At 42.6% G+C, this 27718-nt stretch overlaps 10 protein-coding genes across 14 annotated transcripts; 4 read left to right on the top strand and 6 right to left on the bottom strand.

Annotated features, from left to right (window-relative positions):
* Positions 1-494: 494 nt before the first annotated feature.
* On the bottom strand, positions 495-3787 carry LOC131272788 (protein FAM177A1). The gene is made up of 2 exons (XM_058274643.1): positions 3447-3787; positions 495-1334 (listed from the first exon to the last, which is right to left on the bottom strand). The coding sequence occupies exons 1-2, from the start codon at positions 3636-3638 to the stop codon at positions 996-998; spliced, it is 531 nt and encodes a 176-aa protein (XP_058130626.1). The 5' UTR covers positions 3639-3787; the 3' UTR covers positions 495-995.
* Positions 3788-4015: 228 nt separating this feature from the next.
* LOC131258674 (uncharacterized) lies at positions 4016-4565 on the bottom strand. Its single transcript, XM_058260033.1, has one exon. The coding sequence runs from the start codon at positions 4388-4390 to the stop codon at positions 4079-4081; it is 312 nt and encodes a 103-aa protein (XP_058116016.1). The 5' UTR covers positions 4391-4565; the 3' UTR covers positions 4016-4078.
* A 1972-nt stretch (positions 4566-6537) lies between these two features.
* On the top strand, positions 6538-7963 carry LOC131271567 (ribokinase). Its single transcript, XM_058273041.1, has 4 exons — positions 6538-6726; positions 6805-7353; positions 7423-7576; positions 7645-7963. The coding sequence occupies exons 1-4, from the start codon at positions 6668-6670 to the stop codon at positions 7849-7851; spliced, it is 969 nt and encodes a 322-aa protein (XP_058129024.1). The 5' UTR covers positions 6538-6667; the 3' UTR covers positions 7852-7963.
* Positions 7910-12309, bottom strand: LOC131271565 (uncharacterized). 4 transcript variants are annotated; one of them, XR_009180125.1, is made up of 5 exons: positions 11764-12309; positions 11605-11683; positions 11004-11533; positions 8789-10916; positions 7910-8228 (listed from the first exon to the last, which is right to left on the bottom strand). XR_009180125.1 is itself a non-coding variant. In XM_058273040.1 (3 exons), the coding sequence occupies exons 2-3, from the start codon at positions 11476-11478 to the stop codon at positions 8842-8844; spliced, it is 2550 nt and encodes an 849-aa protein (XP_058129023.1). In that variant the 5' UTR covers positions 11479-11533; positions 11605-12309; the 3' UTR covers positions 8772-8841. The 4 variants fall into 4 exon arrangements, 1 of the variants encoding a protein (XP_058129023.1); XR_009180124.1 differs by having other exon boundaries at positions 11605-11664; XR_009180123.1 differs by having other exon boundaries at positions 11004-11530; positions 11605-11664.
* An 853-nt stretch (positions 12310-13162) lies between these two features.
* LOC131260816 (26S proteasome non-ATPase regulatory subunit 8) lies at positions 13163-14321 on the top strand. The gene is made up of 3 exons (XM_058262645.1): positions 13163-13380; positions 13444-13619; positions 13698-14321. Exons 1-3 carry the CDS (start codon positions 13282-13284, stop codon positions 14209-14211), a joined length of 789 nt encoding a protein of 262 aa, XP_058118628.1. The 5' UTR covers positions 13163-13281; the 3' UTR covers positions 14212-14321.
* Positions 14237-17627, bottom strand: LOC131260815 (DNA repair protein XRCC1). 2 transcript variants are annotated; one of them, XM_058262644.1, is made up of 5 exons: positions 17519-17627; positions 16031-17455; positions 15093-15181; positions 14563-15030; positions 14237-14496 (listed from the first exon to the last, which is right to left on the bottom strand). In XM_058262644.1, the coding sequence occupies exons 1-5, from the start codon at positions 17567-17569 to the stop codon at positions 14340-14342; spliced, it is 2190 nt and encodes a 729-aa protein (XP_058118627.1). In that variant the 5' UTR covers positions 17570-17627; the 3' UTR covers positions 14237-14339. The 2 variants fall into 2 exon arrangements, with proteins under 2 accessions (XP_058118627.1, XP_058118626.1); XM_058262643.1 differs by having other exon boundaries at positions 17510-17576.
* Positions 17628-17940: 313 nt separating this feature from the next.
* On the top strand, positions 17941-18607 carry LOC131272751 (ADP-ribose glycohydrolase OARD1-like). Its single transcript, XM_058274602.1, has one exon. The coding sequence runs from the start codon at positions 17955-17957 to the stop codon at positions 18522-18524; it is 570 nt and encodes a 189-aa protein (XP_058130585.1). The 5' UTR covers positions 17941-17954; the 3' UTR covers positions 18525-18607.
* A 67-nt stretch (positions 18608-18674) lies between these two features.
* On the bottom strand, positions 18675-23165 carry LOC131271588 (protein HBS1). The gene is made up of 6 exons (XM_058273112.1): positions 23017-23165; positions 22743-22951; positions 22443-22674; positions 19964-20550; positions 19486-19891; positions 18675-19411 (listed from the first exon to the last, which is right to left on the bottom strand). The coding sequence occupies exons 1-6, from the start codon at positions 23054-23056 to the stop codon at positions 18780-18782; spliced, it is 2106 nt and encodes a 701-aa protein (XP_058129095.1). The 5' UTR covers positions 23057-23165; the 3' UTR covers positions 18675-18779.
* Positions 23166-23464: 299 nt separating this feature from the next.
* LOC131271779 (peptidyl-prolyl cis-trans isomerase NIMA-interacting 4) lies at positions 23465-24064 on the top strand. Its single transcript, XM_058273308.1, has 2 exons — positions 23465-23638; positions 23710-24064. The coding sequence occupies exons 1-2, from the start codon at positions 23542-23544 to the stop codon at positions 24027-24029; spliced, it is 417 nt and encodes a 138-aa protein (XP_058129291.1). The 5' UTR covers positions 23465-23541; the 3' UTR covers positions 24030-24064.
* LOC131271777 (protein-cysteine N-palmitoyltransferase Rasp) lies at positions 24038-25970 on the bottom strand. Its single transcript, XM_058273307.1, has 3 exons — positions 25856-25970; positions 25490-25638; positions 24038-25426 (listed from the first exon to the last, which is right to left on the bottom strand). Exons 2-3 carry the CDS (start codon positions 25584-25586, stop codon positions 24078-24080), a joined length of 1446 nt encoding a protein of 481 aa, XP_058129290.1. The 5' UTR covers positions 25587-25638; positions 25856-25970; the 3' UTR covers positions 24038-24077.
* Positions 25971-27718: the final 1748 nt, after the last annotated feature.

Here is a 27718-nt window from a genome sequence, read left to right as displayed (position 1 = left end):
GAGGTTTGAGGTCATGCTAACCACATACCGATACATGAGAAAGACTTCCAATTTTGTACATTTTAGTGCTCCATTCACTACGCCCCACCGTGTCTTGCCGCCCATTGTGCCCCGGTCACGAAAATGGCAGTGGCCAGGGCCGCGTACACGTATGACGTTGATAAATGGAGTGAAACCGCAAGAACCGCACGATCTCCTTTACAGCGGATCCTATGTGTTCACGGATTCTCGGCTTGCCATCTTTTGAGATCACAACGCCTTTGCATAAGAGAAATAGGTTTTTGATTTTACAAATTCGGTCCTCAAACTACCTTTCGGATACAGTATCGACAAATACGAAATACACTTCTTTTTGAAAATAGGTTCCACAGACAGCGGGAGAATGGGGAGCAAATGTGGAGCGACCACAACAGGCAACGCAGGGCAAGCAAGAGTACCTTTCTAGTAACTGTTATCTTGCGAACAGTTTAAATCCGTTAGACAAAACTAATCACTTCATTGAATAATTTTTATTTCCACAATAATCAATAAATTTTCCCTTTGTAGAGGTCGAGCATTTCATGAAATTTTGTTCCTTACAACTATATTTAAGCAAATTTTCAAACCAAAAAGGCAGTTCATTTAACTTATGTTACATACTAATCCTTGGTGAATGCAATGAGACATAAAATTATAGTATTCAATTTCGGAAAGACAGCTCTGTGTGTCCGAAAAATTGACAGTAGAAAGCCAAATTTATCCAAGTGTTCACACGTTTGCATTAAACTATAAAACGTGCTTATTTCAATAAAATAAATAAATAAATCCTTGATTTAGCGTCATTGATATTTTCCTTCCTCCAAAGCTGTTGGAAAACGATTGGTACAGTTCTTAGTATATATAATTTTTTTTACAAATAACATCACACTCTACTTTGAAATTCCTCGATGAAGTGACAATTTCGGTAGTTTGATCTGGTCATAATAATCCTCAGTATTAGGATCGTGTGTGATGTTTTAATATTTTTGAATTTCATTTTCTGTGCAAACTTCAGTACTGGTTACATCCATTTTCCCCAAAGAATCAGCATTTGTTCCGCTTGGTCCCTGTGCAATAGTATGACTGTTGTCTCCGTTATGAGGGCGGTTTTGTTCGACAAACGTGTGAATCGCCCGATCTTCGGCTTCCTGCTCGGCTTGCATTCGCTTGAATTCTTCAATTTCGTAGCTGTATTTCGGAGTAGTTATGCCCAGAAACGACGCAAGTCCTTCCCCGACGTAATCGCACCCGGCAAGGACGGTGCTTCCAAGCTTGTATGTTTTGTAACGCATCCATTCGCTCCATTTTAATTTGGACTGCAATAAAAAGTTACGTATTTGTTGGATTTAATTCAATTTATTTTTAACAACAGCGCCCCCTGGTGACCATTGGTCATTGACCGCATGATGCCTAGTGAGTGCTGTTCAGAGTTTTAATTTAAAATCCCCTTGATTTTATTGCGATTTTTGTTATTTGCTCGCCTGAATCTATTGTATTCAAAATCATGACGTTATCCGTAGTTTATTTCATCCTTTGAAAAGCAAACAAATTTTCCTTGAGTTTCCGAGGCTTGAGTACCTTGTTTCGAAATAGTGCACACAATTGATTTTCTCGAAAATTAGAAAAGACAGAAAAACCTTATTTAACACAAATTTGTGTTTTGAAAAGACTTTTCATTAGACCGGGTCACATGCTCAAATCGGTTTAGCGATCATAAAGTTATTAACAAATTTGTTGTTTCAGCAGAAAATACCAACCCAAAGGAATCTGTACCTACGCCCCATTCAATTATTTATCATAAACTAAGAATTACAGAAGAATCTTTGTTGTACAGAGTTATCTGTCTTCAAAAGACCTTTCATTGACAGGTCTGTTGCTGAAACTGACTGAGGCATTAAATAGTTATACAGTCTGTTCTCGAGTTACGCGGTTCTCGACTTACGCGGATTCGGAGATACGCGGTTTTCAAAATTTGACAGTAGATTGGGTTTATTACATCGATTTAAATTCCTGAGATGTACAACCACACGAATAAATATGTAAATTACGCATTTGCATAAATTACGCTGTTTATTTCGATTGTTGCATTTTATGTTGTTTGAATACGCTTGCATTGCATTCATATTAATGGACAAAGAAAAAAATTGACTATCCTATGATACATGTACACAAGAGCTCGATCTCTTACCTCCTAGTATAAACTATGTGTCAAGCAATATTCGAGATACGCGGAAATTCGAGATAGGGTGAGTGAGGGTATTTTGGCCCACGTATGTAATTTTGGCCCACTTAGAAAGAAGATCAATTATTTCAATGATTTCAAATAAAAATGCCTCCTAACATTTTTTTTAGTGTTGAGGTCAATTTATTCTTGTTAAATACCAAATTTGGAGGCGATTGCATCAACATTTGTAGAGAAAATCGCTTAAAACTACGAAGCTGTCTCTTTTTCAAAAAAACCATGTCGTAGGCGGATAGTTCGCCCACCTTGAGATATAAGCAACCACTGCGTAAAAAATTCTGAAGTAATGTTTTTCTAAAGCTTTGAGCGTTTTTAGGAATTATCAAAACGTTACTTGAATTTTTAGAGCACGAGAAATAATTTTAATTTCGATCCAAAAGTGGGCCAAAATAGATGCAAGGAAATCTGGTTTCGATTGAAACGAAATTTGTATGCATTTTGACACTGACAGCTGGTTGTCAGAAATTGTCTAAACGAAAATCCGGTGATCTTGGAAAAAAGTGGAAATTAAAATATCGAACTAAACATTTTATCTTACTTATTTAACAAAAGTAAGAGTTATTAGCACAATCTAAATTATTATAAAGATTATTAAAACCATAAAACACATAAAAAAGGCATTTTTCAGGTGGGCCAAAACTGGTACACAGGTGGGCCAAAATAGAAGCATAGCGGGCCAAAATAGCGACAAAAAGTGTGTTCGGAAATTGATAATTTTTCAGTGAAAACATCAAATAAACTAAAAAATATGAATTTTAATGCATGCTTAGATAGCTACTCTACATTATCATACCCAGTTTGTCATGATATGATCGGTACAATTAATGCAACGATTTATTTTGTGGTGACCCTTCCCTAAGTGGGCCAAAATGGGTACTTTTACCCTACGCGGATTTCTCTGGTCCCCATTATCCGCGTAAGTCGGATACTGACTGTAGTTCGTAGAACAAATTCCCAATCCCAATAGAAACAAATCTTTAAAATCCGTCAAGTTGGGATTCGAAACTTTGGAAACCGTCTAGGGATCGAGTCTTCGGATCTTCCGAATCCCGATTCTGCCAACACTAGTCAATATGTTTTCCGTGAAAATAAACAACGCGCCGTTGCTATGAATCAGCAGCAGCAGGTTGCGTAGTACCCCTCCTTTTATGGAAAATGGTGCCAATTTCCATGGTTTAAAACATACCTCATCAACTGGTGCAGCCTCAATTTGATCCACCTGATCGGTTTCATCGTCGCTGTACTCTTCCAGCGTACCATCGCTGAAATGTAGCACTCGCTTTGGAGCCCGTACTCTCACCTCAACGTCCTTCTCGTTTTGAATGAAGGTGTCCGTGGCGTCGGATTTGGTTTTCAATGGAATATCCATCTTCGTCATGGCGCTTTTCGGTTAACTGCAGTTTGTGCGAAGAGTATTTTGCGTGGGGTATATTCGATAACACTTTAAATTCTTCCAATGCACTTAGAACAGTAGGAATTCGATTTTATCAGGACAATGATTTCGCTGCTACGCAGTCTACTGCGACCTCGGGTTGTCAAAACAGTGTCACGTTGGGGTGGAGGGGGTTAAAATGCACTTCAACGTTTGACAAGCTTGCCAAAATGTCAGAAATATTAATTTTTTTTAAATGTTAAATCCAACAACACAAAATTACAACAACATTACCTCATTCATTCCGCACTTCCATACATCGAACACAGATTTTTCTTTCTTCCTTCAAATCGACCCGTCCAAAATTCTTCAAACTATAAACTTTCAACTATCCGGTTTATTGAACGCTTCTGTGCTTATTTACAATCAACAATGGACAGAACTGCTCAGTTCTTGGCCGATGGTTGCGGAATACGAAATTTGGACATCTCGATTTCAGCTTCGAAGTAGCTTGTTTGGTCATAGCTAAAGTACTCCGGTACTTTGTAGGTCCCATTCCTCTCAGCACCCGGTCCTACCGGACCGTCCTTCTTATGCACGCACCGCGAGCTCAGCCCAGGAACATCTCCGGATGGTGCTGCGGGAGATGCCGGAGATCCCGAGCCTTTTGAACCGGCAGGTGCCGCCGGTTGGCTGTAGGTTCTGGCAGCCACGAGCTTTACCAGAATGTCGTTTTTCAGCAGGATTTGCCGGATCATTTTGGTACGCTTGGTGAATAGTCAGGACAAACTCAAAACACTGATTATCCAACACTCCGTTTGCTCGAGTGACTGAACGTCACACTTCGCGCAAGCCCACAACAGAGTTCAGTATAGCATTCGCAGTCCGTGATAGTGATACGTTGCGGAAGCGGCCACGATCTATAGCTTGAAATGTGCTCCGACAAGACATACGGCACGCCAGAAATAAACCAACCTATAGTTTTCCCTTTTCAACAAACAGCAATTCATTGTCATTTGTAAAAATTTGAAAAAAATCAATCAATTGGTGCAAATGTTTTCCTGCTCCCTTGCAAACTCACTGTAACTGGATTAGTATTATAAATAACTCTTTAAAAAGGGCCAAAAAGTATATATAAATAGTTGTTGGATCGAATGTTGTACGAAATATTTGCATTCGAACCCTATACTTAAAGCTGCCTTTTTCCTCCCGTTCAAACGGGAAATTTAAAAATCCTTCTATGTTTTAACTAGGAAATCATCCCCGGTTGACGACAAATGTCAGTTCACCCTGATTTTGGGTCCCCGCATCCAAAAATCTGTACTTCTCCCCCCCTTAACTCTATGAATAGAAATGAGAATGTGTGCGTTGGTCGTTTTCTTAGGGAGAGAAAAGGTGCGAATGCGTCCTATGTATATTCTATCCTTTGCAACCATGCAACACCAAACTATCGCCAAATGCTTACTGTGTCGTTATACGCGTATAGGCACGTACTTACGTACGAATAGTATTTGAGATATGTGAGTGTGTTTCTTGTTGGAGCAACCACAGCATCATGTATTTGCGCATTCTGGTCATAGCAATCACAGAGTGCAGGCGCAAGTGCATTGAGCATCAAGCGTTATGATCGTGCCATTAATACTGCTGAGGTAAGAACAAACTAATAAACGTATGAAAATGATGGAAATCTAGGTACTTTAAATCAGTAACATTCTAACTTTTTTTTACTTTTAGGAATGAAAACCAAAGCTAAAGAATGCGTCGAATGGTGCATGAGCTGGATCGCATATGCAGTTAAGAATTGGATCTTTCTGGGACGGCAAGTCCACTGCAGAGGCCGGAACTCTACACTGGTAAGTCAGAAAACAGTGTGATCGCAAATATCCGAATAATAAACATCCGATGACTTAATTCTCAAAAAACAAATGTTTTGATTTCACCGCAGCATTCTGCGGGTAGAAGAAAATATCACATTCGTAGAATATACCATACACACACACACCTACACGCGAGCTAGTCTCACCCACACCACCAAGCAAACCAATGCAAATGTGTGCGGCAATACATGGGCGATCCGTCAAATTTTGACTTGCTGGGAGGTTGCTGGGACTCTTGCTGGAAGTACATGACAGCAGCAGAAAATTTGAATTTCTGTCAACCGGGTCGTCAGTAGAGGTTAAATTTCAACAACATATTTCATGAAATCAGTGCCCCTTATGATCGAAAGGTAGAATTGGATTGGACTTTCTTGTGCAACATTGATGAAAAGGTACTGCAGAGTGTAGAAAAACGCAACAAGTGAAACAGGTCAGTCCTATTTAAAAGAACAAAATGACCTAAAATGCCTTTATTTTGAAACAAAACGCTATCTACTACAAATCTACTTGAACTCCATGGTACATTACAGTCGAATTGAATTAAAAAAATGTATTTTATATACTCATGAACACGTAATGTAATTTTTATATCCCGATTCAGAGTTCTTTAAATAACTACTATTTTCAGCTATACTTTTAAGACATAAAATGTATTGTTACATTTGTAATTAAACAATTTAAATTTATTCGCCAATTACACCAGCATATTTTTACACCGCCTTAATCGCCGCACGTGCGGCGTGTGGTGTAATAAACAAATGCTTGTAATTTTTTCACGATGCTGTGTTGTTTATTTGCATGGCGTAGTATAATATTAATTATTTATTACCTAACTTATTCTCTGTATCCGTAAAAAGTTTTACTCGCGTTTCTTTCGCGAGTTCACGTGTCGCATGAAAGCAAAAAATAAGTGCCGAGGTATCCGCAAACAAAATCCGTGCGTTTTTTTTGTTTTTTTTTTGTTATGTGGTACGATTTCCCATCGGAGGAATCTCATCCGATGGAATTATGACAAGGAAATTAAAGAGCGTTATCAGCTGTTTGCTCAACAAGCAGAAGTGTTCACAAACAGAGCTGCCGCGTTGTAAGGTATTCTCTATAGTGTTCATTATTTGCTCCACCGTAGTGCGGTTGAGTTAAAGTGCATTGTGAAGCAGAATGTCCTCGTCCGACCTCGACGTGTTGGTGTTTGGATCATGCATAGTGGATTTCATAAGGTTTGCGATCGGTTGACGCCGTTGTTTTGTCGATCTTGTGTGCTGGTTAAAAAACCGTGCACTTTTCTTCTACATCAGCTATGTTCCGCGGTTGCCGAAGGTCGGCGAAACGCTACACGGAACCCGGTTCGCCACGGGCAACGGTGGCAAGGGGGCTAACCAGTGCGTGGCGGCGGCAAGGCTTGGAAGTCGAACGGCGATGATCGGCAAGCTGGGTGATGATCCTTGGGGAGGGGCATATCGGGATGCACTCGCTGCCGAAGGAGTCAACGTGGAACGGGTCGCAATTGTGCCAGGCGAAAGCACCGGCATCGCCCAAATAAACGTTGCCGATAACGGCGACAATCAAATAGTCATCGTGACCGGTGCAAACAAATGTCTCGCACCAGCGGATGTGCAATCGAGCGAAGGGTTTCTCGCAAGGGCGCGTATTCTGGTCTGCCAGCTAGAAACACCGCTGGAAGGAACCATGGCTGCCCTCAGCGCATTTGAGGGAATCTCAATTTTAAATGCTGCACCGGCAGAAAAGCAACTGCCTCGATCACTTCTAGCCAAGGCAACGATCTTTTGCGTGAACGAAACCGAAGCCGCGCTACTAACGGATATGCAGGAAGTCAACGATATTGAGTAAATTTTCTCCAACGCTACGGACCAACCGGACCATTCCTAACTGTTCCTCTACAAACTCCTTTGTAGACAAGCGAAGACGGCACTGTTGCGATTGCGGCAACTCGGATGTAAAACGGTTATCATAACACTCGGAGAAAAGGGAGCCATCTTTGCACGCCCCGATGACACGGAGGTCGTTCACGTAAAGCCGGTGAAGGTGAACAAAGTTGTTGATACTACGGTAAGTACCCTTTTATCTGTTATCTAATCGACACACACGGATTGAATGTTCATCTCTGATCGCGTCAGGGTGCCGGTGATGCATTCATAGGCGCATTGGCGCACTTTATGGCTAAAAATCCTGAAGCCGATTTGGCGTGGTGTATCGCCGCCGCCAATCGGGTTGCTGCGTGCTCCGTTCAAAAACCAGGCACTCAGACGAGCTTCCCGAGGGCCGCAGATATTGATTTGCGCGAGGATTTATCTTCACTGGAGAATCAATGCGTCAAAGTTTAAGTGAATTAAAAAAACTCAAAAATATACTTTTCTTGTATTGCATTCTGTTCACTTTTATTATAGTTATCAAAGTCATTTAACAGAGTATGAAATAAAATCCAAAAAACGAGTTGGCTATCAATTAGTATGTGTACGTGCTACACCTGCATTCTAAATAATCATTATTCGATCTACCAGCTGGTTGTGTAGTGCCATAACTAATTCATAGATCATATACAAGAAGCTTCAATGCTGTATTCCTCCATCTTTCGATGTACATTTATCGCACAGGCACAATCCATTAAACCGTCAAGGGCAGAAAAGATTAAACCAACCGGACGCTCAAGTTAAAACACGGTGTTAACGACCGAAGCTTCGAAGTTGCCAGTTTGTTTTATCTGAAAGACATAAACAGGTTGAAGAAAGGAAATTACATTAAAATTATGCATTTTCAAATAATAATTAAGCCTTGAATGCAATAGGGTTTCCAGATCAGAGGAGGCTGATTGTCAAGGTGTATAGAGGTACTATGTGCCGGATTCGCAATCCTATTTTAGATTATTTTTTGATGACAGAAGTTGGCATCTCTAGCCTGAGATGACGTCATGGTGAGGGCCAAGGTGCTTATACAATTGATTTACTTAAGTGTCCTTTTTCATGACATGTTTTAAATGGTTTTAAATTTATTGATCACCTTTTACCGAAATAAGAAAGGATCAAACTTTAACATGATTTCTATTATGATGTATTCAGTCTCATCCATGTATCGTTAAGGTTGGTTCTGTGTGCAAAAAAACCAACGAGTGCATCTGATTCAAACTCACTGCACAGTAGTACTGATAAAGGCCAGTTAAAGTTGAAGGCAAAGTCTAACGAGTCACAATGGCTAACAATTACGTTTGAATGTTGTTTTCAGTACAATTATTTATTTTTTTTAAACCTACCTAACTTCAATTACCTTTTTCGCATCGGTTTGTCTTATCTGTTCTTATGGTCGTTTATTACCAGTATTTACACAGCAACAGCTTTGCCTCCCATAGGTGTGCGCTTGGCGATCGAGTCGGGTGCTCCCCGCAGTGAAGGTATAACCTCGACGCACCCATTCTTCAGATCGATATGGTCAACGATGGACAGCAGCACTTCAATATCTTCGACCGATTCGAGTATCACCGGTGACGCAAGCAGCCGGCAGGCTTGGCCATCAACGTTGATTGAGTAGCAATCGTGTCGGAAGATAACCGTCCGATCGTACTGCACGTTGAAGCGTCCCGGCGAATGCGCCTTGCGTCGGAACATGATGCGATGCGGTTCGTAGTTCGGCTTTTCGTCCTCCGCGATCATATCGTCCTGTACTTCGCCAGAGAAAACTTCATCCCCTTCGGCTGGTGGCGTCTTTCGTTTTTCGAGCACGGTACGTAATGACCACTCATCGGATGGAAGCTTGATGCTGGCTGCGATATTGCCGAGCCCAATCATTGACAGTGCGAAGGATTGCTTTTTAGGGCCAGTATCAGCGAACCTACAATTAACCACGTACCATCGCTCGAAGCAAGTAACCTTTTTTTTCCTAAATTCGGATCCTCCCGACAGGCGCTGATTATCGCGCACCATTTCAGGCCGTGTGTTTCCTAGCACACGCATAACATTTCCTCCCGCAGTGGCTACGCCAGCCGTTTGCCGTTTGTTTGGTGAATTTTCCGGAGACGAAATCAGTTTCACGTTGTTGTCCGGATCTGCCAGATCGATTGAGTAATGGTTGTTGCCGGAGGTGGCCGAAAGCTTCGATAAAGCGCGACCATCGCCGAGCTTCATTGTCGCGTTCAGTATGCGAGGTGGCTGCGAGGAACGCTTCAGGCCCATGGCTGCACCGGCGCTTTGTCTCTGCTGTACACGAACACTTTTGTACAGGTTGGATTTGGCGTTCGGGTGAGAGTTTTCCGAGGGTCTTCCACGCCCTCGGACTACCGTCTGCTCCGGTGGCACGCGCGAAGATTTGTTAGCACTAACGATGTTTTTTTGCAGCATATCTTCAAAGTCTACGATGTCGTCTTCGGTAAGAATTTCCGATACTCCCAAATCCCGTACTCGTTGCTGCTGTTGCTGCTTGTCGGTCACTTCTTTTTTCTTACGACTGAGAAGCTCACTTTGGCGCACCCGTCTTCTGACGTCTTGCAAGTTTTCTATAGCAATTGGTCTCTTCCTTTCCAATATGGTAGCCACTAGCTTGTTGTTAGTTTTGGATTGAGTCGAATCGTCGTTTTCGCCAACGTTTTCTTCTTCCATTTCCGATGCCCCGTCCGAGTCTTCCTCCTGTTCCGCCGTGCGCCGATTGTCGGAAGAACTTTTCGATTTTTTCATGATATCCTTCACACTCACATACGTGATGGTAGGCGATTGATCACCGAGTCGCCCCATGCGGCTTTCCTCCAACAGTTTCTGCTTTTTCTTGTTCATCATATAGTATGAATTCTTCGACACACGCCCCGGACCGCGAGGAAGCATCGCAAACGAACGTTCCCTTAATTGAGCCTTGCGCTTGTTGCTACCATCGCTTTGTTCCGCGTCCTCGTTTTCATCGGTATCCGTGTCTTGCGATTGATTTTGTGACGAATTCACATGCTTGAGTCCGTATGATCGCCTCAGCATCTTGGACTGCTGCGACTCGTGCTTTCTCTCGTAGTCGGAATCAGTCGCCGCTACCTTTCGTTTCAACGTTTGACCCCCGAAGCTCGCATTCTTCATACCCGGAAGTAGCACTCGACGATTGTACAGAGAGGTTTGCTGTTTGACGGGATGCTTTCGGGGACGCCCCACCGGACGCTTCGCTGGTACGACTTGCTCGGCCTGATTCGTCTTAGCATCGCTGTCGTTGTAAAAATCATCATCCTCGTCGTCCTCCGTAGTACCAGCGGCCATTTTAATGCCAACCGTGCTTTTCGTAGCGCCACTACCTCGTCGCTCTAGGATGGTCTTTCCTCCCAGGTGCTTCTTAAACACCGTAGTATTACTCTGCGGCGATTGACGCATATCGTCGGCGTCGTCGGTAGATTGATCCAGTTTCTCCTCCTCCATATAATCAGCCGAATCTATAACGAAGCCAAATTTTTAAACGAATAAAAAACCCTTTTTACACAACGACAAATGCGCAGCTCAAAAAGATAAGCTATTCTCACCTGACTCAACGGAATCCATGGACATCTCCAACTTACGTCTGCCATCACGCATCATCTGTGCCATCATGTGTCTCGATTTGCTGATACTTATCGTCTTTACGTCCATCTTTTTCATCATCTCTTTGCGAAGGTTCTTCACCGGTTCCGTGCGGGGTGCATCCGGATTTTTTGGCGGACGGCCACGTCTCTTCGGCACGCTACCACCCATCTGCGGGGTGGACGACGGTGGCACCGATTTTCGAACGATTAAATGATCCAAATCGTCCTCATCTATCTCGAAATCGCCTTCACTCATATCGCTTCCCTCAAGCGAATCTTCCTCATCCTTGGATGGCGGAACAACCATTTCATCGTTCAAGTACTTCGGGTTCGGCTTAATCGTACGACGGGATCGCCCAGCAGTAAGACTTTCGGACAAATTCGGTGGCGGTGGTCCGGACACGGAAGCGTCCATTTTTTTCTTAATGCGAGGCATTCTGGGTCTATTTCTGCCTACGTCAATACGCCAGCCACTCGTACTGCAGGAATTGCTTAGGAAAGATGGATGCAAACATCAGTTGCACTGCTTTTTGCGGGCCAACTAGTAGCTAGCTAAACTTACCAACTTTCACTTCGTCAGAAACTCCCGAGGGCAGCGATTATCCGGGCAATAATGTGGCAACTGGAACAAACGACACTTACTAAATAGGGTTGTTTTGTTTATCAACCCCGTAGCAGTGCACAAAGCACCGCCGACTATGATGGATTTTGACTTTTTCACCTTTACATTGGTGTGCGTTCGTCACACACAAGTGATATTGCAGCAGTTTCCCAAATAAAACCCGGTCCTCGCGGCGTCGATCGTTGTAGTGGTGCTGCTGGTAAAAGGCTGATGTTGTTGTATGTAGAGGTGTAGTGTATTCACTGTTCCAAAGGTCCAGAAACGCAGTTCTTCCCGCGCGAATATTTAGGGCAGCAATATTATTACGCCACCAAAGCAAAAATAATTTGCAATCGATTGCAAAAAACTAATGCACATGAACCATCTGTTTTGCGTCGCAAATAAGTCTTTCCAAACCTGCTTCAATATTAAGTTACACACTGCGATGCAAGCTTCACACCAACTCCGCAGCACTCTGCAATATCAATCTTCCCAAATTGGGATGTAGTAAAAACGAAAGCGATGGAAGCAATTACTTCATATGATTGGTATTTTTCGCCAATAGTTCTTTCGTTTAGAAGCACTCGCAATAATTTCCAAGCGTTATCAACCCAAGAAAAACCAGCGCAAAGATACACTTCACGAAAACCAACGCTCAAATATCGGAGGTTGTCACTTTTTGATGGCTTTTGCAAGACATTCTCAACGTTGCGTATCTTTGAACCGCAGTTATAGACGCACCTCCAAAATGGCGGCCACGACGCCAACCTCCATTCTGGCGTCACGGGCCGCTGTAAAGGCGCTTCAAAATATTTGAAAATGTTTAGAAGTTATTACAAAAAATTGAAGTCAATGTTCAAATTAAATAAAACTTATTTTTGAATAAGGAAATTCCGTTTCTAAGATGAATAAGCACAATACGCACAGGTAAACCACTTGAAATTTCAAATGATGGACTAATTATGTATAAACAACACAGATCAGTAAAAGTTTTAAAGCGATTTTAACTTTACCAACAGGTATTTTAGGTGAAATAACATACAATCAAAATTTTCTAAATGCAATAACGAACCTTTTGTAAAAATGCAAGTTTACGCGAGCCGCTGTAATGAACTTTTGACAAGAATAGTCCTAGTGGTGGGCTTATTTTTATGAACAATTCAACCGATCCATTAACCCACAGGTACACGAGTTCCGTCGGAACTCCAGTCGACACGAAGTGAGAATTATTGTTGAAAAATCAAATCCATTCGGAGATCCGGATTTCCGAGTCCGAATCCCAATCTGTCATATCATGCGTGCTCTTCTAACTTGCCGATTTTTCATATCATTTGTTAACGTAGCATCCAAATCCAATTCAAAATCAAATCTGATCAAGATAACTGGGAATACAGGTTGATCTGACCGAATCAAATCTTTAGAATCCATCAAATGGGATTCGAATCTTTAGAAACCGTCTAGGGATTGAGTCTTCGAATCTTCTGGATCCCAATTATGCCAACACTAACGAAAATGACATTTAAGATTTAGCATTTCATCGTCGATTATTGAAACTTATTTCAACCGTGAACAAAAGGCAACAATCGACGGTCTAGAGCCCTTCTTCTACTAAACAATCGTGTTAGGCAAACAATTAACATGGAAAGCACGGTCGCGCAATACAAACAGCTTAAAACGGAGTGGACCAAGACTCCGATCAATCTTAAGCTCTGTGGTACAATTTTGGACAAGCTGAAGGTAAAGCCGTATGGTAAACTGTGCAACACAATGTTTAATGGAAAACCCTAATCTTTTTTAAAGGTTGCCCTCGTGGAAATGTCGTACATTCCTACCGGGAATGCTAGCACGAACCAGCAGGAGTTGCTCATAGCTAGGGACATTTTGGAAATCGGAGTGGAGTACAGCATCGCTACCAAAAATATTCCGGCATTCGAGCGTTACATCTTGCAGTTGAAGTGGTTTTACTATGATTACAAGTAAGCATGCAAGTGAACTTAGTTTATTCCTAGGATCCGATACTAAGCTGCATGGTATTTTCTTTACTTGCATTGCAGTACCCTTATTGGCGAATCGAAGAACAAGTATCAGCTGCTGGGTTTAAATTTGCTCTTTCTTTTGTCACAAAACCGTGTTGCCGAGTTTCATACCGAACTAGAGCTTTTGCCCGCTGACATAATCCAAACGAATCCCTTTATCCGACATCCACTGGCGTTGGAGCAATACGTGATGGAAGGACGTTACAACAAGATTTTCCAAGCGAAGGGCAACGTACCGGCAGAAAGCTATAACTTCTTCATCGACATCTTACTGCAGACGGTCCGCAACGAGATCGGAGTGTGTTTGGAAAGCTCATACGAACGAATCTCACTGCAGGAGGCAGCGAAACGGTTAAACCTGAAGACAAAGGAAGAGGTGAAGCAGTTTGGCGAAAAGAAAGGCTGGAAGCTTAGCCCGGACGGTTTCTATCATTTTGTCAATGAGTTGGCCAAACCGAAGGAACCGATACCATCGCAAGAGTTGGCCGAGCAGGCCATAATGTACGCACGGGAGCTGGAAATGATCGTTTAAGTGCGGGACAGTATTGCGCAAGTGCTACATTTGAATAAAAAATCACTTTATTATTATTTCGATCGCTGATTTCTAGATTCGATTGGTCACAATAAATCAACATGCGTTTATTAACAAATCGGTGTTACCTACACCAGATATCGATCTATGGGAATGAGACATTCCATTTCGCCACACTCATATATCCATAGCGGTTTCACTAACTTCGCCTTACTGCTGGGGGGTAACTTGTGCTTTTGGCGAGTAATAACATAATCCACATCCTGCAGGACCTTTGAAAGAGTCCTAAAAAGATATAAAATACGAATAAGCAAATCCAATCCTTCGCATTGCCACGCCATAACAACATACCCATTATGGGAGTGAATGTATTTCTCCAATTTGATAACATCAACGGCTGCAAGTTCCGAGTCCAGATAAAACGTTTTATCTTTGAAAAATTCATTATTCGAATTTTCATCATTGGCATCCCCTTCGTCTTCTGTGCTCACATCGTACACGCGGGTGCCACGAGCAGCCCCATCGTCTGAATCGGACTCAACCAGTTCGTGAAGCATTACCGGTTCTTCTACTTCAACAACATCATCGTCCTGATCCTCCACTCTCGCGTCCGTAGAGGACACTGGTTCGGGTGGCTTTTTAGTAATATCTACAATCTCATCTTCCGAATCGGATACATTGGCTTCATCGGTATCGATTGCGAACTTACGCCAGGAGTAACGCTTCCGGTTGTTGTAGCAGCATTCGATCCATTCTTTTTTTATTATTTTCCCCTTCCCTCGAACCTGGTTGTACTTTGGTGTATTTTTGTAAGCACATCTGTAAGAATGAAATCATTGAAAATTGTGGTCTGAAGGGAAATAGTTCACTGTTCGTTTTACATTAAATGGGTACACGAAGAATCCCAGTCCGGTTTGTATTTCGCTCCCATCGCCAGTGCTTGGTTACGGATGGTTCCTCTTTCGGGATTCTGCAGGCATATTTAAATTCATGAAATTATTCTCCAAATTTGTAACCTGCATTCTATCAGACAAAGTGAGCGTTGGTTATTTAAGCAGTTTTAGATTGAATCCAGTAGGCACGGTAGAAAGTATATTATTCGAAAATGAGTGATCCTGAGATTCAAATAATACCGAAGAAGTTTTACCGATACTTCCTCAAAGGACTCTCTTATTATACATTCCGTTTAAACAGAGGTACACAGGATATGTCTTACCCGTCCCAGAAATGTTTATCTAAAAATATAATTTATCTTCTCCCGCAAAACAGCATGCACATTGGGAGAACTGCAGGCATACGTGCTTTTGAAAGGCACTGAAAAACTAACCGATATTGAACTGACTCCCTTGTCCGAGCAAGTTATGGAACAACTCGTGGAGACGCAGATAGCTCACCTGAACGGTGGGTGTTACAGATTGAACGAACTTTTGCGACCTTTCGAACACGTCGAACCTTCAGAAATGTATCCAACCGAATCGTCTCAGAGCAGCAAAGCTGGCAAGAGCGCCAAAACCGTAAAATTTTCGAGTTTAATAACGCTGTGGACTATTGACTCTGAAGGTAGTTCACAGCAGTCTATGATGGTAGACTACTCAGATGCTAGCATTGGAAGTGATGCAGATAGGGCAACAAATAACCAGGAAAATGATAACTTTCCAAACAATTCATCTCCCAATCCTCCATTCCTTATCGCAACTGACACATCATCTGATGATGAGCAATAAAATATAAATGCACAAACATTGGCGTTATGTATGAGGAATTGAAACAAATTTACCAACGAACTAACGATAAATTATTTGACACCGTTAAAACTCACCTGTATTCCGCTTATAACCAGCACCACATTTTCAAGCAGTCTTCCAAACGGTTTGTACTGCACACGTTTTAGTACCTCTTCGTCTGATTTTACCGGAGGTGAAGAAGACTTCGGTTTTTTACTCGATGGTGAACAAGACTCAGAACCTTTACTAGTTGGGCTTGGTGAAGACAACCTTTTCTTCGGTACCAACTCTCTTTCAATCGGCAAAGCTGGTGTACGCACATTCGTAGATACCTTCACGGGAGTTTTGTTTTTATCATACGGCGGAGAAGAATAGGATGGTCGGTGCGGGTTTTCAACCTGCTTCGGTTTACTAATTTCCTCCATTCGTTTTGCAGGCGGAGAAGAATGAGAAGCCTTGGGCGGTTTTTCAACCACCTTTGGTTTATTTTTCTCCTCCGTTCGTTTGGGATCGCGATCCATCGATTGCCCGGTTAGGTCGAGGAATTCTCTAAACTTGGACGAGGATACATCGTGTAGTTTGGAAGATTTTTTCGAAACAACAGCCTCCTTGGGCCCAGCTCTCTGCTTTTCTTGTTTCTGTTCCGCAGTTTGATAGCGTGCCATACTGTCATTAAACTTGTTGTCCGGCTTTTCGTCTTCTTCGTCGTACAGTACGGCGACACTGTTACGATTCGCTTTCGGTTTATCTTTGCCTTTGTGTAAATTCGCATCTTCATCGCTGCTATCGAAACGCTGGGGTTTCGGACGCGGAGTATTCACGCTTCGTACACTCCCTGGTGTGGGAACGTTTTTCTTCACTGCTTCCGGTGTCACCGAATCGCGCATCAACGCACTGACGGAAGTGGTCACACTGAGTGTGTTCGGTTTTAGCTTTTCCTTCCATCGAGCAAACACATTCAGCGATCCGCCAGCTGCTTCCCCACCATCCGAGTCCGGTGAATCCTCACGCAGTTTGAATCGTCCGAAGCTGATCACATTCGAATCGTGTCGCTTTTCCGCTTCTTCCTTGATTTGCTTTTGAAACCTCTCGGGGACGAGGCTTTTCTCTTTTCTTTCGCCGCTGGCAGTGCGAATGGTCACGAATGTGAGCCCATATTTGACGCGTGCATTGAAAGGCTGTGTGCAGATAATTTTCACCAGGTCCCACCGATCATCGGCCGCCGATGGAACCAACGTGGATTTGTTGAAAATCTGCACCCCATTCGGGGAGGTAGAGTTTCGACTTTCCACCGGGCCCATGAACCGGGTGCTAAGAAGTATTTCGGTGAAGTCGGGATTGCTTGGACCGCTGCGAGCCACCAGTACCTCGATGAACGCCGAATGCTCGTTTCCGATGTCGATGCCACTGATGCGAACCGGTTCCTCTAGACGAATCACTACAAAGGCGTTCTTTTCTCCTGCCTCGCGACATTTCCATTTTTTGTTGCCCGCTTTGAGAAGATTTGATGCTGGATAGTGCTGTTGGTGAAACGATGCTAGCATAAGAAATGGCTGATTCAACAAAACCTACACCTTTATTACCGGATCTTCGGAGCTAAACGATTCAATGGATATCAAGTTAACGGAAGCCATTTATTCGTTTGCCGGATCAAGAGCGGTTTCGTGATCAAACAAGAACCTGCGTTGCTTCTTGAGCCGAAAAATGATGCACCAAATTATTTGTTTACATTCAACGACCGGCACCTTGACAATTCGACCAAAACATGTTTAAATGGACGGATGCAATCATGAAAATATTTTTGGTTTTTCTATTGATGGAAATAAAGGTAATCATTAATGAATTTTTTGCCATTTCCACATAATTTATTCACAAAATCTAAAGAAATTGATTGAAACAATCCTACATCGCACGCCCACCTTTAATTAGCTCTGGTTACTGCGATTGACGTTGTATAAATTTGCCTTCACTTCACAAACAGCTGCTCCTAAAGCTTCCAGGCGGTGGAAGCACACTTCCATGATGTTTATCACATCTACTGCTCGTATTGCCTGTCCAGCAGTAGCTCGCTTCACATGGTCACCGTCGTGTCGATACGGGATAAGGACGTTCTTTAAAACTACAACTTTTGGCGCATCAACAAACATGGCAAACTGCGTTCGTGAAATCGAAGGTGACCTCTTCAGTGCTCCGAAGGATCACTCGTTGGCACACTGCGTCGCGGCAGATCTAAAGATGGGAGCCGGCATTGCCGTCAAATTTAAGCAGCTCTACGGAAAAGTCAACGAACTGCAAGCACAACATGTTGGAGTCGGTGGTGTTGCGGTACTGGAGGATGGCCAGCGGTACGTGTACTATCTGATCACGAAAAAAACTTACAATTTGAAGCCGACCTACGACGATCTGACAAAGTCCCTGCAGGCGATGAAGGACCACATGGCCGCGAACGGTGTCGGTAAGCTAGCTATGCCTCGCATCGGATGCGGTATCGACGGTCTTGAGTGGACGAAAGTTAAAGCCATCCTGGAAAACGTTTTTGGAGGAAGCGGATCTTATGAAATCGTCGTGTATAATTTTGTTCCAAAGTAAGCCTTTTTCTATAAGCGACAAATTACTACCGGATGTTCCTTATGTCTTAGAATTACAATCAATAAATCATAATGTGCGAGGGAATTGAAGGCTTTTTAGCAACTTTTTTTCATTTCGGATCAAGGTCAAGGGTATCCACCTGCATTTGCCATTGTTTCATAATTTATTCCATCACATGGAGTTCAGCAAATATAAAAAAAAGTGAAAAACAATCCTGAAACAAGAGAAAATAATTCGGGCTGGATCGTCATCGCTTTACTTAATAATTTCGGTAACAAGACCCGCGGCAATCGTCACGCCTCCCACACGCAACATAATTCGTCCTAAATCTTTAAAGTCCGCATACCGCTCCATACCGATGGGGCGTTGAAATTCAAGTTCAACTAGTGCGCACGAATTGTTGCCTAAGCAGCGCGGGTGTTTTTTTACCACCTCTCCGGTGCCTTTGTGTAGCTGGGCCTTGAGCTTGCGAATGGTGGCCGGTTCGATGAGCGACTGGTGGTGCAACAGCACCGGGTAACCCATCGTGATCGGAACTTTGATGTTGAAAACTACGATACGGGCCAAAATGCGGGTGGCCAGCGGTACCGGGTGGTAGATGCTGGACAGAATGTATCCAACGGCGATGTTGCTGATGTCGATGTTGGTCAACGTGAGCGATATCTGATCGCCGGCGAAAGCAGTCTGCTGAGGAAGCTCATCGATGAAGATGCTCTTTGCGACAGCCTGCTCCTTGCTGGGACAGACGAGCAGTTTGTCGTTGATGCACACGACGCCCGACTCGATGCGACCGCATATGCAAAAGCCCGAACCAGTCCCTTTGAAAATGTCCGCCACCGACATACGGAAGGGTTTGTCAATTGCACGTTCAGGTGTTTTGAAAGTATCTGAAACCGAGCAGCATGTTATTGTTAGCTTGTACTTTTCATATTTAACCATTAAAATCAGTTCTATAACTTACCGATAACTTTCAGTAGCGTAGGACCGTTGTACCACTGAATCAAGCCAAGGTCTGTCGGATCCTTTACCAGGTTTTCACCCGTTAGACCAGAGCAAGGAACGTACGTGACATCCGAGTCGCGAAAGCCGGCTTGCTTAAGGAACACCTTTAACTTATTCACGATCTCATCAAACCGATCTTTGGACCACCCGACCGTGTCCAACTTGTTGACCACCACACCCAGCTGGCTCACACCGAGCGATCGCACGAGCAGGGCATGTTCTCGGGTTTGACCACCTTGTTCAAATCCGGTCTCAAACTCACCCCGGGTAGCGTCAACGACGAGCAGCGCAACGTCGGCCTGGTTTGCACCAGAAATCATGTTCGGTATAAAATCCTTGTGTCCTGGAGCATCGAGAAGTGTTATCTGAAACAAGAAAACGCAAACTCTAAATCACCAACGTCTTACAGTGATTGTAGAAACTGTGAAAAAATATACCTCTTTCGTTGCTGTCTCGAACCGGGTGCTTCCAACATCCATCGTAATGCCCCGCTCGCGTTCCTCACCCGTCTCATCCAGCACCCAGGCATACATGAAGCTTTGTTTCCCCAGCTTCTTACTTTCCTGTTCATGCTTGTGCATGACACGCTGCGATACGTTGCCCGTGTCGTACAGCAGATGACCCATCAGAGTGCTCTTGCCCGCATCGACGTGTCCGATCACAACCATGTGAATATGCTCTTTCCTTGTACCGCGCTCTTTAGTGAACAGTTCCTTCGCGTTACGAACTGGTTCTTTCGGGGTCGACTTTAGCGACTGGTTGTGCAGCTGTTGTAGTTTGCCTTCGTCAGACCCGAGTTCGGGAGTGTTTCGCCCAGAAACGCTTGGCGACTGTCCCTGTGGGCTGCTGATCTCGAAACCGAGAGTTTTCCTTGCCACCGGTGTTACAACGACCGTCGAAGCAGCCATAGATGGACGCGCTGGAAGGTTTGTCTCCGGTGCCGGTGTTGCAATGACGGTTGGTACATTCTGCGATGCCGTCTGCATCTTCTTTTCCGACCGTTCCAGCAATCGCTCCCCAATACCTGGATTGATAAAATAATGTGGTGCAAATGTTGTGGATACATAATAAAATATGGTTCCTGGTTTCTTCACTGTTTGGCATAAACACGATTGATTGATTTCGGGAACGGCTTGAAGTGAGATTAATACTATCGATTATTAAAACCTGCTTTATTATAAAATCGTAGCAGTGACGTAAGTAACTTGCAGAAAATTAAAAAAACTATCATACAATCAAAAGTAAGCAAAAGATCTGGTTGAACTTATGTTGATTCACCATTCGTCGAATTAAAAATTGTGATGTTTTGCAAATCTATAACGGTTAAACTCTACCCAGTAGCAGATGACAGACTTAAAAAATAAGCAGAATATAATAAATATAAGTGGGATGTACAACTGCACCCAATAGTAGATGATATCTGTGTTTAATCGTTACGGCTTAAAATGTATCTTTCATCGTCGGAATCTCTTAATATGTTCTAGCACCACATCGTCCGGTGAAGGTACATCAAATTGGAATGGATGAACAGTAGTTGCCTTCGGAAACTTGTGCATTACATGCACCGGAAGCTGGCGCTTTCGGTAACGAATAGTAAGCAACGTTCCCATGGTCGAGGCTATCACTGTCCGATGGGTGGAAAGATCCTTTTTCAACACGGAGCTAGCATCGATTGTACAATACTCATCGATGGTTGGTTTGATAGTTTCCTCAAGATCGCAATCGATGAAACCGTACTTGATAGTTTCTTGCAATTCAGCCCCCCTTGTGAGATCGTTCGTACGAGCGTGCTTCGAATCGGGTCTCTTTTTAATGAGAGCCGATTTTAAATCCATTATCCATCCACTATTTACAAGCAGTTGACTGCTTGGATTGCTTCCTGCCGTATTGGTCTCCGCCGTTTGCTTCGGCTGTGTACCGTATGTCAAGGGCACTTTAAACAACGGAGGATGGGCTCCCGCCGAGGAAGCGGGAGACGAACTGAAAGGAAATGTGGGAGGCGTTCCTTGGGACTGGAGACGATGCTTGGCTAAATCCGAAAGGTTTGAGAAAGACTTTTTCGCAACCGACGTCGATATCGCTGAGGATGTACATGCAGACCCAATCGAAAGGGAGGAGAGTTTGTCGAGATGACTGATACTAGGAGGCGAAACAAGCACACCAGACGAAGGTGGTGGGCAGTTTTTGTTTTTCAACGCCATCTGCTCATCTTCATCATCGTCGGTGTTTTGTTCATCTTCCGACAATTTGTCAGATGGTTCTGGTTTTGCTTCTCGCTTCATTCGTTGTTTCACTAGATCACTTAAATTACCGCCGGTGCCAAACTGCACCTTGGGCAAAGCAAAACGTGGTGAATTCAGCAACGGCATCTTTAAACCTAGTGTACTAGTGCTTGGTTTTAAGTCTTACCTTGCGTAAGCAATCCAATTACCATGCCCATCCGGATGGATTCGTCAGTTGAAAGCGGGAGCGACAAAACCGAAAAAATAAAATTAAAATGAACGTACGTTAATAAAGTTGCGCTGTAGGCGAAGCGAATCCTTCGCTCGCGTGCTCACTAGAAAACGAAGCGTGTTTCGCCCGTGGGAGGTCAATTTATACATTGCATGCACTGTGGGATCGAACAAGTTAACCGACGTATAAAAATTTAAAAACAAAAAATAAACATTTTTGTCACACAGTATCGACATGACGAACAAAACCCGGACTTCGACCATTATACAAATAAAATAAATCACAGTATTTGGCTCACAATATTTTCAATATTGGAGTAATGATCCAAACTATACCCACGGTGCTCAATTATTGTTTTTAAATTTCGCAACATTTGCGACTGGTTCAACGTCATGTGGCGTAATGCAGGACAAGTAATGCGTATCTCTAGCAGTGTATGCGTGAGTGCGCCAGTAATCTCACCTTTTTCAATTTTCTCGCTCGTTAGTTTGGTACCGGATCTGCCGGCCGTCGGAGGTGTCTTGTTGCTGTTCAGTATCTCGTCCAATGCCTTGCTGCAGTCGTAATCGTGCTTCATGATTGCCTCCACCATCTGCCGGTCGGTGCTCGAGTCGCCAATAATATCCCTGATTTCATCCATGCAAGACAGCAACCGGGCACGGTCTTCATCGTTGAGCTCTGGCATTTGGTAGCACTACGGAACGAAAGCCGGTCTCGTCAACCGTATAGGCGAAGCAAACTTCACGTACACCATGTACATACCTCCGAGTCGCGTCTCTTGTGAGCGGTGCCCGCGGTTGCCACGGCGATTTCCTCATCATCTTCTTCCTCTATATCGCGATTGTTCGCAAGGAACTCGGACATGCTTTGCTGACCCCTGGCACGGTCGTACATCCATTGTTGTGCATCCGTCGGCGAGATGCAATCATCTTCGACCGAGTGGCCATATCGATAGTCGTCATCATCGTAATCTGTTGGTGGAGAACATTTGTTGTTTTACCTTCTCGTGCAGGCCAGTTTCGGTACCATTACGTACCATCGTAGACAGCGTTGCGCACATTCCGATGTCTAGACATGATTGTAGTTGGATGATCACATAGAACACAAGTTTAATTCACAAAAGTTTTCGTTTACAAAACAGCTCTCGGCATAATTATCTCACGGATTGAAAAAATACGTGTTTATTTGATTCTGACAAACACTCAATGCAGCATCGGATTTGTAAACGTCAGATGTTTGCTTTCGACTTTTCGACACATTACGGTTATACTCACTGATTTAATGCTGTCCTTCGGAAAATACTAAAATTCATTCCATATACGCATCTCCTATTCTAATTATGGTTAAAAAATAAACCTTTAACACCATAACTGAGATTCACGATCGACAAAAACGAGGTGTCTTATTTAAAAATAAAAAAATTTATCGAAAGCAGCCGATCCTGAAGGGTGGAGATTTGTCAACGTCTGCCTATTAGGCATGGTTTTAGCAGCCGGCATCTGTGGTACTCGGTAAAATAAAATACTTTACCGGCAGGGTTATTTTGAAAACATTGGAAAGGATGCCACCGAAAAAGGATGCGAAAGGAGGAGGAAAAGCTGCCCCAGCGAAGGGAGCTGCTGGAGGCAAAAAAGGAGGAGGCGCGGGAGCCGAAGAAGGTAAAATTATTTATTCACGAAATCCCGATGTTTTGAATCGGAAGTGATTTGCTGTGGATTGTTCGTTCCAGGTGCCGGAAAGGAGAAAAAAGGGGGAACTGCGGTGAAGGTTCGACATATCCTTTGCGAAAAGCAGGGCAAAATAATGGAAGCCTTGGAGAAACTTAAAGAAGGACAAGCCTTCAATGTGGTTGCTACGAACTACAGCGAAGACAAGGCCCGCCAAGGGGGCGATCTAGGCTGGCAGATTCGTGGCGCAATGGTGGGACCTTTCCAAGATGCGGCTTTTGCACTGCCAATTTCAACAACAAACGCTCCGAAATACACGGATCCTCCAATTAAAACGAAATTCGGATATCACATTATAATGGTGGAAGGAAAAAAACAGTGATGAATAAATTATGTGATTATTGTATGTTTCAATCAGTCATTTTCAGTTTCATCGTTTTGTTTGCAATATTTTAACTAACTGCCCAGTTTGGTAGAAGCAATACGAAGCTGCGTACAGCCCTAAATAATTACTGATTCCTTCTGTATACGTTCGCCGGAGGTAGATAAAACCCACTTGCTCCGAAGCGAAGAAGAAAAAATTAGAAACTACCGATGGGATAAAGACGTGCGTTCCGATTATGGCTCGCCAGCGGCTACCTGCCGGGGTGTAATGATTTACAAGCCTTTCTAACAAAATACACAGCCAATTTATGAATGACCATATGAGTATGAAAAGAAATACCCCGTGCCAGACGTAAATGAACGCAAACGTGGCTAGGCTGGCAAGAATTTTCTGCGGCATTGGTGATGTTTTCGTGCACAGTTGAGTATAAATGTACTTGAAGAGGAACTCGTATAGGCTCCGATCGAAATACTTCCACATATCCGAGTACTGGTTCACTCGGGCTATGCAGATTGGTTTCGCAGGCATATCAATTCCATCGAAACTACCGAATGCTATACCAACGCCATAAAATACGATATACTTGATATAGAAAAATTGTCCCATCAGAAATCCGAGCCCATAGAGCGCCCATAGGTTAACGTTCTGTAGCAAAACGTGATCTTGCTGAATAAGGTTTACATAAAGAAAGTGTTGACCCACCAGCATAACCATGGTCCAAAAGAGAGCCATTGCTAGACGGCTAGCCAAAATTGTAAATCGATTGAGAGTGTTTGATCTCTGATTACATTCCGTGGAGATATGAATAGTCTTGAATCGACTGTAAACGATTGCGGGACCCATTAACAGCAATGGAAAGTACAGCAAATACCCCAATAAATCCAATAAACCGTAATGTTCTGTTGGACGTGGGTCTCGTTGCTTATCTAAACAAAAACTGATACACTTAATAACGTTCCACGAAACGATCAAGCTAAGTTGCAACAACTGATCATTATCGATGTTCAGGTACACGTTCAGTTTGTCATAAAAGAACCAAACCTTGAAATAATTTATGAAAGCAATCCAAAAGACTGCCTTCAACCAAACAGTGCGACGATAGTTTTTGCCAGAATTTCCGTAATAGAACGAAACGCACTGAAACAACAGCACCGCTAATACTAATACGTTATACATAAAGAAGATAAATATCACTCCGTAGATTGCCAGGACGGTGGAAAGTTGTCTGCCATATCTTCGGCAAAGCTCCATCAGGCAAATGTGTAGCACGAAAAAGATACCATGCCTCCGTACGAACTGAATGTAGTGTTCCCATTCCCAATCAAAATCATCGCGTCGCCTTTGACGAAAAATGAACCAACCATCGTCGAGTGTATGATAGTTAGGGAGATTTTCTGAAAAGAATGAATAAACACCAGGTAATCATATGCTGGAAAATTACGACAATTTATCCTTACCGTTACTCAGTTCATAATTCTTGTAGAACGAATACAATAGGCATGTAACATACAGTATGCAACAGGCAATCAGTTCAAGAGAAGGTTTTTTCGCCATGGCCGAGAAGAGGTCATCCCGTTTGTTTTATGGAAAACAGAACGTCCTAAAACTATATAGAAACAGTCAACATGTGGTCGAATCAATGAAGATTGGCTGAATTCCTTTCCGGCCTATCATTTGGTAAGCATGTTACTACAATATTTGCGCTGGACAAGTTTGCAACTCATCACAGACCTACTCTTGGAAAGGAATAGTTTGCAAGCTCTAACTTTTTGGAAAGTACCCTTTTGGGCAATAAAACAAAAACGTTTTTCACTTGTACTTACAATATTGGTCCTCTAATCTTTAACCTTTCTTTCAGTAAACTCGTTGTAGTTATTATTTAGCCGTTCTTTACTACTCTAGTGGTAAGATCAAAATAACAGCGCATTCTTAAACGCTGCTGTAACCCAAGATTGTCTCTACGATGTTATTTATAGAGGTAAGCTAATATCTTGAGCACTTTGACAACTAAAGCTCGAAGCAGTTCAAAACATCAACTTTTTCAAAACCAATGTTAACATGAATCGATTAATTTATGTTTGAAAAAAAATCGACCATTATTTTGCGATGACCGGCGGATTACGATACTATATCCAACTTCTTCAAGGTTCAAGTAATATTTTTTTCAAGTAACCACAAATCATCCTTTCCAACCTAGCTTATTGTTTTGGCCACACTGTTTATGTATTTGGGATCAAAAAACACGTTAACTTGGGCAATTAAAGATGCAGCGGTTCATGCAAGATTCAATTTATCAAAAAACTGTTTTATCGATGCGTGGATTTCGTTATACAATATAAGCAATTTGATAACTCTATTTAAGGAAATTCGATAAAAACACAGATCATGCATGCATGTGATCGCACTCCGAGGCATACTTTTTCGATTCAAAACGAATACTTCTTAAATGTACATATGCTACTAGCATATCCCTCAACTATTGGTTTTTGCAAAAACAAAACAAGCGTAAATAAAGCAAAACTAGTAAGCGATCGACTTTGTTTCTCTAGCAACTAGTTCCACTCAACAAAACCTCAACAATCTTCTTCTTGGCGTAACGACCTTGTTGGTCATGCTTGCCCGTTAAGGGCTTACGAGACTTTTACCCTACGTGTACGAGGATAGTCAGTCCTCTCGTACAGGGGAGGGTCCGGTCTCGTTTGGGATTCGAAACCACGTCGTCCACCTCCTCTTTTTTTCTCTTCTCTTTTAATAATAATCTGTTAACCTATAAAATTATTTGTTTACTATTTTTCGAATGTACGATAATGAAACACAGTCAAACATTGAGAACATTTTTGTGTATAATCTTTAATTGTAATCATCCAAAATCAATTGAAATTAAACGTAAGAAGTTGGTGCAATTTTTTCTCAATTTCTGTATTATTTTGTCTGGTATTGTGAGTTTATTCGTCTAATCTGTTTAGTTAAATTTTTAATTGCCATTTCTCATCCTCATGATGATACCAAAATGTGTTTCAACTTTTGCTAGCGATGGTTTTCACGCTTTTCTCAACAATCAACTGTAAGACAGTAACCTTTCATTTCTTCGATTTTTCTTTTGTTTGTTGGATTACATGTTCAGTATATTTAAATTGAACCTCCTCGCATCATTTCACTTGATTCATTTATATATTGTTTTATATACCACGGCCTTACTTCATTCCACACCGCGTTATGTGTGTATATATATAATCTTTTTTGTTCGCGCAACTTGATCAGTTTTGTTCCAACTTTTTTTTTGTTGATCAGTGAATTTTTACTCCTTTTTACTATATATAAATAATTACTACTGATTCGGTCTTGTTCACATGTGCAGTACTTAATCGTTGCGGTCGTGGACATAATTTTTCAACTATACCCACATACCTTTGACGATTTCTGCCATCGTGTTACTACTGCTTCAAGCTGGCTACACTTGCGTTAATCGTATGATAATAGCAGCGTATCATCCATTCGTTTTTAACTAACAGCCGAACCAATGCTAAATTTAAGAAACGATCAAGGAATTCACCCATCTCCCGCCAGTCGTTCCACATCTGGCTTGACCTTAAAGTGAACGTTTGTTCGAGAACATGGAAAAATCATAAAGCATACAACAGGAAAGTAGCAGACAAGGGAGGATCGTGCCAGATAGAAAAGAAGCA

The sequence above is a fragment of the Anopheles coustani genome, chromosome 3 (genome assembly GCF_943734705.1).
Source record: "Anopheles coustani chromosome 3, idAnoCousDA_361_x.2, whole genome shotgun sequence".
NCBI classification, from domain to species: domain Eukaryota; kingdom Metazoa; phylum Arthropoda; class Insecta; order Diptera; family Culicidae; genus Anopheles; species Anopheles coustani.
This window is presented reverse-complemented; position numbering and strand designations above follow the sequence as displayed.

Excerpts from the sequence above, each read along its gene's own strand:
- LOC131272788 (XM_058274643.1), bottom strand. The coding sequence starts at position 3,638 with ATGACGAAGATGGATATTCCATTGAAAACCAAATCCGACGCCACGGAC. Across the intron at positions 1,335-3,446 it reads AGGCTGCACCAGTTGATGAG|TCCAAATTAAAATGGAGCGA; the intron begins GTATGTTTTAAA and ends TTTTTATTGCAG.
- LOC131258674 (XM_058260033.1), bottom strand. The coding sequence starts at position 4,390 with ATGATCCGGCAAATCCTGCTGAAAAACGACATTCTGGTAAAGCTCGTG.
- LOC131271567 (XM_058273041.1), top strand. The coding sequence starts at position 6,668 with ATGTCCTCGTCCGACCTCGACGTGTTGGTGTTTGGATCATGCATAGTG. Across the intron at positions 6,727-6,804 it reads TGCATAGTGGATTTCATAAG|CTATGTTCCGCGGTTGCCGA; the intron begins GTTTGCGATCGG and ends CTTCTACATCAG. Across the intron at positions 7,354-7,422 it reads CAGGAAGTCAACGATATTGA|ACAAGCGAAGACGGCACTGT; the intron begins GTAAATTTTCTC and ends ACTCCTTTGTAG.
- LOC131271565 (XM_058273040.1), bottom strand. The coding sequence starts at position 11,478 with ATGCCTCGCATTAAGAAAAAAATGGACGCTTCCGTGTCCGGACCACCG. Across the intron at positions 10,917-11,003 it reads CATGGATTCCGTTGAGTCAG|ATTCGGCTGATTATATGGAG; the intron begins GTGAGAATAGCT and ends GCTTCGTTATAG.
- LOC131260816 (XM_058262645.1), top strand. The coding sequence starts at position 13,282 with ATGGAAAGCACGGTCGCGCAATACAAACAGCTTAAAACGGAGTGGACC. Across the intron at positions 13,381-13,443 it reads CAATTTTGGACAAGCTGAAG|GTTGCCCTCGTGGAAATGTC; the intron begins GTAAAGCCGTAT and ends TCTTTTTTAAAG. Across the intron at positions 13,620-13,697 it reads TGGTTTTACTATGATTACAA|TACCCTTATTGGCGAATCGA; the intron begins GTAAGCATGCAA and ends CTTGCATTGCAG.
- LOC131260815 (XM_058262643.1), bottom strand. The coding sequence starts at position 17,569 with ATGGCTTCCGTTAACTTGATATCCATTGAATCGTTTAGCTCCGAAGAT. Across the intron at positions 15,182-16,030 it reads TGGTTATAAGCGGAATACAG|AATCCCGAAAGAGGAACCAT; the intron begins GTGAGTTTTAAC and ends ATATGCCTGCAG. Across the intron at positions 15,031-15,092 it reads TCTTCGTGTACCCATTTAAT|ATGTGCTTACAAAAATACAC; the intron begins GTAAAACGAACA and ends TCATTCTTACAG.
- LOC131272751 (XM_058274602.1), top strand. The coding sequence starts at position 17,955 with ATGATGTTTATCACATCTACTGCTCGTATTGCCTGTCCAGCAGTAGCT.
- LOC131271588 (XM_058273112.1), bottom strand. The coding sequence starts at position 23,056 with ATGTCTAGACATCGGAATGTGCGCAACGCTGTCTACGATG. Across the intron at positions 20,551-22,442 it reads GAGCGAGAAAATTGAAAAAG|GTATTGGGGAGCGATTGCTG; the intron begins GTGAGATTACTG and ends TTATCAATCCAG. Across the intron at positions 19,412-19,485 it reads TACGCTACTGAAAGTTATCG|ATACTTTCAAAACACCTGAA; the intron begins GTAAGTTATAGA and ends GCTCGGTTTCAG.
- LOC131271779 (XM_058273308.1), top strand. The coding sequence starts at position 23,542 with ATGCCACCGAAAAAGGATGCGAAAGGAGGAGGAAAAGCTGCCCCAGCG. Across the intron at positions 23,639-23,709 it reads AGGCGCGGGAGCCGAAGAAG|GTGCCGGAAAGGAGAAAAAA; the intron begins GTAAAATTATTT and ends TGTTCGTTCCAG.
- LOC131271777 (XM_058273307.1), bottom strand. The coding sequence starts at position 25,586 with ATGGCGAAAAAACCTTCTCTTGAACTGATTGCCTGTTGCATACTGTAT. Across the intron at positions 25,427-25,489 it reads GAATTATGAACTGAGTAACG|AAAATCTCCCTAACTATCAT; the intron begins GTAAGGATAAAT and ends CATTCTTTTCAG.